At 38.9% G+C, this 12,043-nt stretch overlaps 1 protein-coding gene across 1 annotated transcript in view; it reads right to left on the bottom strand.

Annotated features, from left to right (window-relative positions):
- Window positions 1–9,395: 9,395 nt before the first annotated feature.
- Arl8b (ADP ribosylation factor like GTPase 8B) overlaps window positions 9,396–12,043 on the bottom strand; it is a 50,644-nt gene continuing 47,996 nt past the window's right edge. The window contains exon 7 of the mRNA XM_004629536.2: window positions 9,396–11,559. Within this exon, the coding sequence (XP_004629593.1) occupies window positions 11,510–11,559 (50 nt within the window). The 3' untranslated portion in view covers window positions 9,396–11,509. The remainder of the gene's footprint in view (window positions 11,560–12,043) is intronic.

The raw sequence follows: 12,043 nt of genomic DNA, 5'->3' as shown, positions 1-12,043 counted from the left end.
GCCCCGCCCCGCCCCGCCCCTGGGCGGCCCCACTCGGGACCGCTGGCGTGGCGCGCTGCAGCCTCGCCGCCCCGGGCGAGGGAACTTCCAGCCAATGAGGGCGCGGCACGGGAGCGGCGGCGGACGCCCCACCAAGACGTGGCCTTTGACCTGTAGGATCCTGGGAAGGTGTTGTCTTTGAGCCGGCCAGGAAAAAGCAGCTCTGGGTCTCGCTCAGGAATGACATATAAGGAGGAGAAACAAGAGGTTTCTATATTAAAAAGAGCTACGTTTGCATATCACGGGCAGGGTTTTTGAGTACGTATGGTGGGACAGGGAGGATAACTCTTTAGCTCAAAGCCTGCACAAAACGGGTGTAACCCAAATTCTGCTCTTTTTATTAGAGCGTCCTAACTTGGAAGACTCGCTTACTGTGTAGTGCTTCTGAAACAAATTCCGAAAGCCGGGCTTGGTGGCCAACCCTGTAATCCCAGCTACACGAGTGAGTTCAAAACCAGCCTGGATTACAATGCTACACCTTGTCTCAAAGAGCAGAAGTCAAAATGAATAAAATAAAATTCATTCCCAGATCCTACCCTAGACCTATCGCATTCCAAATAAAGGCTTCTGGGGACAGTGTTTAACAAACGTTCTTCACGATTCTTGGGACGTGACCATTTCTAGAAACACTGTTGTTATACTGTCCTTGCCTTAGAAGTAGAATCTTTTCAAAAGACAAGTTACACTATCACATTATTTTTAGCAGGCCTATTTAAACATCCTTGTTACCCTTCCACCCTCACCATCTCTCCTGTGCAGGGCAGCAACGGCCTAACCTTTGAACTGTGAGATAACTTTAGTGTTAAACCACTATGCCTCCCTATCTACTTGTAATTAAGAAGGTTGCAGATTTCAGCTCTTAAAGGCTATGGCTTTCTTACAAGAGGTTGACCCTTTAGGGATTTTTAAACGCCTGTAAACTTAGTCCTTTCTAAAGTTTCATTATATATCTGTGAAAGCAGGTTCCTGAAAAGCTTGGGAGGCAAGATCTGAATGGATCCCTACAATCAAAAATTGGTTGAGTGGCCAACAGATTGATAATAATGATAAATTATCACATAATATTGTCACATTTTCAGGGTCAGGGGGCTTTTTGTAATACTAAGGAGCTGCGATGGGAACACTAAAGAGACATTTGACACATGGTAGCTGGCACATAGTAACTAATGCTCTCTTCAATGACAAACTCTTTCTTCCCCCAAATTGTGAGAGAGGTAAACCCTCATTGTTAAAAATTCAGTAAAAATACAAACAGCTTTGTGTAGTCTTTGGACTGCACAAATTGTTTTCCTAATCTATGAAGGGTGGCCTATTTTACTGCTGAAGCTTCAGCCTGATTTTCAGATTCTGCCTAGAATCTGAAAACAATGTGAAACTGCACATTGTTTCCTTCTTAGGCCACTTTCCTACAAATTTTAACTTAAACTTACCTTGCACCACAACTAATACTAGACTACATTAATGACATGGCCTACCTCACATTAAAGAAAAGCTCTAATAAAATAAATCTCTTTTATTTATCTCTCTTATTTTTTATCTCTTTCTCTGATCATCGGAGAAAGCCACTCAGTTTCTGTAAGATGTTTTTCATGGTAAACCAGTATCTGCTACTAGTCTAGGTTTTATAGTTTTGCAGATATTTTCACAGGTGTCCTCATTTAGATGGCACAGAAAATACTGCAGTCTATTCCACAAAGGAAGAAAATCAGGTTAGGGGCTCAATTCCCAGAGCTTGTTGGCTACAGGCAGAAAATAGCTACATTCCAGGTTTCTTACACTTTAGCCCACGACAATTTACATTACAAATACCTGGCTGTCTTAGTTAGTTTTCTTATTACTGGGACAAAATACAGTTAAAGGAGGATTTATTTGGCTCACAGTTGCCAGGTTTCAGGCCATGGTTGGCTGACTCCAAGGCGTGGCGGAGGGGCATTGCAGGGGACGCGCCACTCATGGTGAGCAGAAAGCAGCAAATCAGTGAAGTCGAAAAGCAGCAGCGATCAATGGCAGAAGCCCTCTTTCTGTCCCTTAAATTCTACCCAGCTTACCCACGCTTAGGGCAGGTAGCATTCACACTCAAGGCAGGGCACACTTCATCCCAGCAGCACACACCCTAAGTCCAGCCATTTCTGAAAAGCCCCACCACAATCACACTGAGGCTTTGTAGGGACATCTAGACTTAAACCATAACTGGGCTGGGGAGATAGTTCAGCGGTCTAAGTGTCATGCCAGCCACTAAAACCTGGCATAGTGGCACATGCCAGTAATCCCAGTGCTAGGGAGGCTGAGACATCCGGAGGATCACTATGAGTCCAAGCTGTATAGGGAAACCCTGTACCAAATAAATAAAAAGGGCTGGTGAGATAGCTCAGCAGACTTAAGTGCTTGCTTAGACAAGCACAGGAACCAGGGTTCAATCCCTGGCACCACATGCTTCACCAGCCCCGCCCCCAGCACACCAAGACCAGGATTGGTGATGCACACCTGTAACCCCAACACTGGGAAGGCTGAGACAGGAGGGTCATTACAAGTCCAAGCTGCATAGTGACCATGTGCCAAATACATTTTTAAAAATAAATGTAAGATTTAAAAAACATACCCAATCAAATGAGAAATTCCAGGTAGAGAAGGCTTCTTGAGCCCCTAAGAGCAACTAGGGCTGGGTGTGGTGGTACATACCTGTAATCCCAGCACTCCAGAGGCCGAGGCAGGAGGATCCTTTAAAGACCAGCCTGGCTACAAAGTGAGCTCAAGGCCAGCCTACTCTGATTTATCAGGGCAGCTATTCCCATCTTTTTCCCCTTTCCAGAAAAGTATTCAATAATGTCTTCCTGGGGCCGGGAAGTTAGCTCAGTAGAATAAGTGCTTGCCTGGCAAGCGCAAGGCCCTGAATTCAATACCCGGTTCTGGAAAAAAAAAAAAAAAGTCTTCCTTTCCTTATATTTTATATCTTTAATGCTTTACTCATAGTTTACAAATCCTAGTGACTGTTCACCTACAACAGAGTAGTGATGGCCCCAACATACATACAACAGCTCTGTATGTAGGCATGACTTTGATGTCTAAAAACTAGTAATATAAGCTTCATTGTAATTTTACCTAGCCTATTTTCTTCCCCTTGAGACTGAGGGCACTAACAAAATCAATCTTCACTACTGGCAGGGTGACCAAATTCTTGACCTTTGATAGCCGAGTCTTCAGTCATTCTTGTAAACCAGCTATTACTTAAAAAAAGAGCTTCAGATTACTTCATGATTATGTTCACTCAGGTCCCCAAAAGTGTGACAATCCAGAACCTAAACTGGAGACTTTACCTCAAAATGAGAATTCTGTTTCCTTGAGCAATGATGGCTCCCAACTAGCCCTGAGATAATGATCAAACAGACCAAGGGCTAACCAGGATTACCAGTCCTGCCAAGTACGTGAACCCCAAAACCTTGTCTGTTTCCCTTTGCTATAAAACCCCAAAGCTTCTATCAAGCCCTTATGGAACTAGAAATTCTTTATCTGCCCTGCTTGGTATGACCATGCAGATCAAAGCTCCCTTCCTACCCTTCACCATGGTTTGTCTTCTTGATTGCTGTTTTGATACAACAGCCTAACCCCATTCTTCTGGGACTCCTGAATCCAGAGCTTTTGCCTAAAAGCTCCAGTACCAAAAGTAGGTGTTTTCATAAAAAAAAAAAAAAAAAAGGCTTCGCTGGAGGCGGCCAAAGAAATGACAATCACACAAACTCAAGTTTAATTGTCAAGGGTTAAAACCATAGCTCTCCTCTCTGACCTTGGTAAATTTTTCTGGACCTGTTTCCCTATCTGTAAGATGAGGAAGTATTAAGACCTATCTACCACAGCTATAGTAATTGTAACATACACATATAAAACATACTTTCAACAGTGCTATATAGGTGGTAGGCCCTGTTGTTAATACTTCACAACTCTGTGAACTTTTTCAGGACAGCACGTAGTAAAAGTACCTACTACAGTACTTGGAAGGCCAAACCAGGAAGAGCAAAGCAAGTCTGAAGCAAGGATGGACCATACTACATAGTTCAATTCATGACCAGCCTGGACTACATAGTAAGTCCCTATCTCGAAAAGCAAATGAAAAGAATTATCCAGCACATATATACTTGCGAACTGCTGAAATTGAAAATGATCCTATTTGAACCTCCTTGCTTTTGTAGCTGGAAGGTGATCTTGCTAACATGTTTATCAATACCTTTGCAGACATCCCTCACTATACACAGGCCAACACTGCATTTCTTAGACTCAATCTGGAGTCTGGGGGCTGGAGAGACAGCTCAGAGATACAGCCTATGTACAAGGCCCTGAGTTCCAGCCCACCACTTTAAAACAAAAGTTTTGTGAGTCTGAGTGCATGAAAATCAAAGAACTGCAAGTAAAAGGTACCATGATGACCTCAAAGGATAATCAGAGAGAGCTTAAGGTTTTGTTTTGTTTTTTTCTGAGAGCTTAAGTTAAATGCCAAGAGTTAAAATAGTCTGCTAACAGGAGGGAATTTTTTACTCAAAGTTACAAAATAATTTATCCAAAGCAATGTACAAAAAAATCAAATGATGTAATGAAAATTTTTAAAAGACAGATTGCTTCTTTTTGAAGCAATACATACTTGTTTCTGCAGTCACAGCAATTGGGAAGCTGAGGCAAAAGGATTGCCACAAGTTTAAGGCCAGTCTGAACTACAAATCAAGACTTTTTTTTTAAAAAAAAAAAAAGAAGAGATACTGGGCATGGTGGTGCACGCCTGTAATCCCAGCTCTTGGGAAGAAGGCTGTAAACAGGCAGATATCTACAAGTTTGATTTAGTAGTGAGACCCTGAAATCCCTGTAGACTCTTCCCTAAAATACAAAAAAAAAAAAAACAACAACAACAAAAACGAAGAAACAAACTTTTATCTTTATTCTTTTTAATTTCATACAGGGTCTCACTATACAGCTTGGACTCGTAGTGATCCTCCTGTTTTCATCCTCCCCAGCACTGGGATTACAGGTGTGTGCTACCATGCCCGGACTTGGTTGCTGGTTCGGTGAGCCTGGGAATGGGGATAGTGTGACATGTGGTGCAGGGATCAAACCCCGGTCCCTGTGCTTGGCTAAACAGGTGCTTAGTCTGCTGAGCTATCTCGCCAGACCTTAAACAAACTTTAAAAATATGTATGATGGAACAGTTCTAAGAGCAAAAACAGGGTAAGGGGTTTCTACATATGATTTAGTGAAGACCCAAGTTCAGAATAAAGTTAACATAATTTTCCAAATTCTGCAAAAGCTGAATTTAAAAAATGATCTAAAATATAATAGTATGTAGGCAAGAGTGGTAACACACATCTATTATCTCCATCCATACTTGGGAGACTGAGACAGAAAAATCACCAGTTCAAGGCCTACTCTGTCTGACTACATAGCAAGACTTTCACACATACACACACACACACACACACACACACACACACACACCCCTAACATACACCCCTATCTAGTAAACACAAATGCAAGTTTGTTAACACTTATGAAGACACAGGGCATGGGCCAGGTAATGGTGGCACAGTCCTATAATCCCAGTACTTGACAGGCTGAGGCAAGAGGATCACTGTAAGTTTAAGGCCACCTAGGACTACAAAGTTCAAGGCTGGTCTTAATTACATTGCATGAACTTGCCTCAATATATATATAAACTGGTACAACCTCTATGAAAGACAATTCCAAAGTACAAATACACGTACCCAGGGCTGGGGAGATGGCTCAGTAGAATAAGCGCTTCCCTGGCAAGCACAAGGGCCTCAGTTCAATCCCCGGTTCCGCAAAAAAAAAAAAAGAAAGAAAAAAAGAAACAAAATACACGTATGCTTGGACTCAGGTGTTTCTGCAAATTGCTACATACACTTACAAAGGGATTCACTACCAAGGTGTTATAAAAGCAAAATATCACAGGGTAGCAGTTAGGGAAATTACAGAATCTGCACAGAATGAAAATCACCCACTTAAATAGTAGGCATGGGGCTGAGGAACTCAAGTCTATTGACAAGCAGATAGAAGGGCAACACTTAGTGGAGAAAAACCACGTTCAAATCAGAATGCCTTTTATGCAAGGTAGGTATTTAATTTTTTTTTTTTTTTCCGGTGGAACCAGGGATTGAACTCAGGCCCTTGCATATTCTACTGAGCTACCTCCCTGGCCCCGGAAAAGAAATTTTTAAAAGATTACATGTGTGTGTGTGTTTATGTGTGTATTTCTATTTTTTGTATTTTGGATGAAGAAAATACTAGAACAATAAGCTAGTACCTCTAAATACCAGGAAGGCAGGAGTGGTTAGATACAAGATCAAGGCAACTGTTCTGTGTTAACTTAAATTTCAGAATCATGTGATTTACCTATTAAAAGTTAACTTATTCAGAAAGTAAATGAAACTTAAAAAGCATTAAGCTTCCCTTTGCTCTGTTCTAAATACTAAAGCACTAAACCAAATGTACTATCCCATCCATCCATCCATCCAAAACTGATATTCACCATACCATGATGGTGAAGCTACAGTGTTTGTGCTGTTCATTATCAATGGGAGCTCTAAAAGGTTTGAGCTTGGATGTACTATGCCCCAATTTACAGGGTACTGTTGGTTCCACTGAAAAGTTATACAAAATCTTAACGCTGCTGGTGAATGAAGGCTGATTTCATAAATTTAGTAATGGTATGCAAATAATTTGAATTTTCCAAAAGGTAAACAGAAAAAACAGATTCCCTTAAAGAGTAGCACACTGTGTGGTACAGAATGTTACACTAAGGGCAGGCCAAAGTGCTAGATGGCAGAAGAACCAGGTGGAGGAGGGACTGCAGTTAACAACTGGTTAATGTTCTACTTCCTGCTTGGAAAAAGGAACACACAAGTTTTGTTAATTCCCCTCCTTTATTTTGAAAGGAAGTATTTCCCAACTGTTTAGGCTCCCCCAAGGAGCTAAATAAATTCTAGCAGAAAATGCCTCTACACCACTTACTCCCCCAAATTGGTAGTTACATGCTTTTCCAGAGTGTATACCACCATTTTTCCAGACTTAAAAAAAAAACAACTTCAAAATATATAAATGCCTCCCCATATACAGATTATAAAATTTATGTGTATGACATTTCCTTCAAATAAAATCTAAATTGTTACCATTCTGTAAAATATCTGTGATGGCCAGCCTTTACTTATGTTAAAATTGAAAGTTAGAAATATGTATTGTATGGGTCTGCAGCTTTAAGAACTTTTTTTTTTTTTTTTTTAAATTTTCAAGTAGATAGAACTTGAAAAGAATACGTTCTGTCAACAGAATGGGCATTTTCTCTCTTCTCTCGAACCACTACACAGTTCTCTAGACTACTAGAATCATAGCCTGTTAGTGGGAAAAACTGTATTAGAAATTCCCTCTACTTTAGACTGGAAAGCTAAGGCACCAGTCTTATCATTTAGTTAAGAGTGAAGAAAACCCATTTTCTTATTCTTCAGAGACCCAAGCTATATCAGCATTTGAAAGACTCTTTACCACATCTTTTCTTTTATTAATTCAGAACCTGCTAACAGTAGCAAAATAAAGCTAAGGCATCTTTACCCCCTTCTGATTCCTGCTGGGAAATTTGTAATACCTAAAAGCCAGTTGCCTTGGGATTTTAGACTTTTATTAAAGAGAGGATTATTAATGAACCAGAATAATGAATGACTACTGCTACAATCAAGGAACTATCTGCTACAGGTTATCTAGTATGTCAATGAACAACCAGGAAGCACCAGTGACAAGAGCATTCTTTTTTATTAACAGCTGAATTTTAAACAAATTGTGTGGAGTATATTTACCAACCAACAGGAAACACCTGCAGTGGGCCACGCACTTATAGGGCAGCAAACCTACAGGAAGTCTGTGAAGCTAGTTTACTTTACTGTCTTCCTTTTCAAGTTTCTTCACCAGCATATGCTTTGTGTACGGCATGATCTTAAGTTTGCAATAAAATGAAAATATTTGTAAAATCAAATATGATGGGTTTCCCTACAGTGAAATACATTTTTAGAATAAAGCATTTGGCCAGTTTGATGTTACAATATGGTGCCTGCTACACTACACTGAAGCTTCCATTCCAAAGAGCAGCCCAACATTTTGAGAGGCTAGAACTGACTTATCAATACAATTCCAGTGTAACTCATCCTACATGAACAGAATAGGTAATTCCTACAAAAAATAAAAATCAATGTACACAAAAGCAAGCAGAGCGCAAAACACCCAATTTACTTAATAGAATCAAAGGGACTAATATCAGAAGTCTGTTTTTTGAGCTGGATATGGTGGAGCACATTTATAGTCTTATCAGTATAGGAAGCTGATGCAAGAGGATCAAAATTTCGAGCCCCGTCTGGGCAACTTAGCAACTCTGTCTCAAAATTTAAAAAAATAAGAAAGTTTAAAGGTTTTGGGATGCAGATCAGTGCCAAGGCCCTGACTTTGTCAGCACCAAAAGGAAAAAAAAAAAAAAAAAAAAAAAATTAAAGTAGATACAAAAACACAGAGAATCTGTTCAGTAAACCCTCACCCACCACCAACTCCAGCAGAAAAGTGAGAAGGGACCAAATAATGTGTTTACTACATGTATCAACTTGCAGAAACACACCCATCATCATGTAATATTAAAATGCACTAATAAAATGTAAAAAAAAAAAAAAGGGGGGGACTGGACTAAATGGCTCCACTGATAAAAAAATTCTTATGGATGGAAATGCTATATCACATGTTCAATGAGCCAATTAGGGTGGGCTATGCAGAATGACACTATGAACACAGAGAAGCCAAACAAACTTCATTGAGTACAAAACTTTACTGAGCATTCCTCCAATAGTTTTGATGAGATCAACAGATTCATGGTGCAGACAATAAGTAACATCCTAGCAAAATAGATCACATGTTTTACTCTTAAAAAAAGTGTGCCTCTGTGGAAAAACCTCCACATCAAAAAGTTTTATTATGAAATCAGTATACAGGCATGTCTTATAATTTTATTAGGACTTTACTTTGATTTTAAAAACTGGGCTAGAAAATGTATCAACTCCTGCCTCTTAAAAGTCCCACATTTTATATATCATGACATGAAAGTAGTAGTATCCCCTTCCCTCCAAAAGAATCACAGTGTCAACTCTGTATCTTTTAAAAGTTTATTTCTATTTTAAGTAGCCCTCACACCCCAACTCTTTTGAGGGCTAAGGCGATTTTTTTTCTAGCACATGGTCTATAGATCTTCCTTTCCTCATGGTATTTTCTTTTATTCTCTTCCAAAACCTCTGCATCTTCCATCGTGATGCACATTTAAAATCGCTAATACAACCCTCAAAATGCAATTTTATTGAATATAGCTGAGAAAAGCAGTAAACAGACCAAAAAATGCATCCACCTAAATAAAATTTACTTATTTACAAAGTTCAATAACTGTTAAATTTTCACATGCAAGGGTTATGCACAGGAAAATGTTGGTAGTAGCATTTAGATGTCTTCAAATGCTGAAAGCAATGAACAGACACACTAACACATTAAGGACTAGCTATAGGTCAATTAACAAACCTAGGCAGTCCCCACATAGTCACACGTTGTAGTTACAATTCCTCTTGTTAGGCAAAAAATCCCACATTGTTTATAATGGTTCCCAGTGACCATTAGTGATACTGGATAGCAAGTTTAAATATCCCTTCATATAGAACCACCCATCCTATTTGGGAAGTATGCAACATGCCTCAAAGAATAAGAAGATAAATATTAAAGCCCAGATTTTCCCCAGTAAAAATGTGAATGAAGAAAAACAAGTAGTGTCTGTGCAACACAGTGCAGTACTTTGTATAGAATATTTTTAAGGCCATGGCAGTCTATAAATGAAAACTGGTATTTATTAAAATAATTACCATTGACTACACTCTGGGTGTTCAACACATCTGAAAATGCTCTGTCTACATAAGTGGTGCTTAACACAAGAAACAAAATCATACACAGTGTGAGGCAACATAGAAGCAAGTGTACCGAAGTTGTATGTAATACAGCAGTCTGTATGAATAACAATTTAAAAGTGAACCAGTAGTAATATGTCCCTTTATTTATATGGAGATCACTAAACTATAAAATATGTCCATTTTAAGTTTTTATACATTTCTGTATCATAGAAGCAAACAATAAACAGCATTAGTTCCTCAGTTCTCAGTGTGATTTTTGAGTACCGGGAATTGAACTCAGGACCTTGTGCTCGCCAGGCAGGCGCTTGTGCTGTTGAGCTATATCCCTGGCCCCTAGTTCTCTTTGTGATTGACTATTAACCAACCTGTAGACACTGTACATGATTATGTTAGACAAAGCAGGCAGGTCTAGAGTTGTCACAATAATCAAGATGTCAAATGGCACCAGGCAAAAGAGTGCCAAATCTTACGTAAGAAAAAAATAAAAATTTTTATTTGTTCATAAGTGTCTTTTGTGCTGAAAGTCAACCTTATGACTGGATATAAAAAGTCAAGGGTTAAAATGTCATGCAGCAGCACTGATTTAATGACTAGAGATAGAAAGAACAAACTGGTATTTGAACAAAGTCTGACATTGTTAACAGGCTTTATTATATTGGCTGGAATATTCTAAATTCATGAAAGCTTTTGAGAAAATCTTTAATTCCCAACCCCTTAAAAAAGTGTATTGAAAGGAAAAACAGTTAAAAAAAAATTATGATCTGGGCAGATATAAAACAGCATGCATTAACTCCTCCCACACTCCCAACTGTTATCTCTGATAAGCGATTCTCAGCAGAATATTTGCAAAATTCATCAGGTAGGATCTCTCCAGAATAAAGAACCTGCAACACATATATGATGCCTCTGCTACCTGTGTGCAGACCACTGTTTAATTCCTAAGATGTAATTATACATTTCACATGCATTCGTGAGATAAGATAAACATTATGTTTACATCTCACATTAATCAGGCTTAAAAGGTTTTCTAAATACTGTGTGTGGCACTAGAAATTTCATGCTGTATCAAGTCATTATCAGTATTAAGCTACTGGGCTCTATAATGAAATATAGACATTTGCTGAAAACCAATACAAAAATCTGGCCTAGAAAGACCAGAATGGAAATATGCAACTTTCTGGATTTAAGATGGTGAAAAGTTTGCACTTTTTGTAAAAGTAAAAACAAACCAAAAGAAAAAAAAGCTCTACACACTGTTTAACACAAGTACTGTATGTGTGAGAAGCCTTTTTGTCTGTGCTGACTTTATCATGACAACTCTAGATGATTCTTTATAAAGGAAAGGGTTACACATCTTCAGCAGTGCACATGAGAAATAAACTCTGAAAAAGGCAATTTCTTAGGTTTAGGAAGGACCAGATTCTGGGAAGTACTTCAGAGGAACGGACAATAATTCTAGGATTATAGCCAAGAAGGGCTGGAAGACTTCAGGAGATGTTTCAGCTTCTTCTAGATTTTGAATGTTGAATAAGCCACTGAAGTGTGATATCTAAAGATGGGAGAAAAAGTCAAAGTGTTAAGGACACCAAAGATAAACTCAACATCAGAGACAATACTTAAAAGCACAGTTAATTCTAGTTACTTGCTGGATGTCTTCTACTTTATTACATCTATATTATTGCACTATGAAACTTTAACTTCACAAGGAGAACATGAGAAAATACCAGAGAGTGAAGAGCCTTTTTATTTAAAAGTCAAATTGTGATGTGGATATGGTGATATACATCTGTACACCTAGCACTCCAGGAGACTGGGGCAGGACAATCAAACAATGGGACCCAGGCCAGGCAACTGCATGAAATCCAATCTCAAAAAATAAAAAAGGACTAGTGATACATGAGAAAGCCCTAGGTTCTATCCTCAGTACCGGAAAATTTAAAAAACAATAAAATTATGGAATCAGCAATAGAAAAATAAAGTAATAACAGGATTCAATAAATACTGTCAGTTTTATCTAATGTAACTAGTCTTAA

The sequence above is a fragment of the Octodon degus genome, unplaced genomic scaffold, assembly GCF_000260255.1.
Source record: "Octodon degus isolate 3935 unplaced genomic scaffold, OctDeg1.0 scaffold00030, whole genome shotgun sequence".
Taxonomy (NCBI): Eukaryota; Metazoa; Chordata; class Mammalia; order Rodentia; family Octodontidae; genus Octodon; species Octodon degus.
Note: the sequence above shows the minus strand (reverse complement) of the source record. Positions and strands in the feature narration are given on the sequence as shown.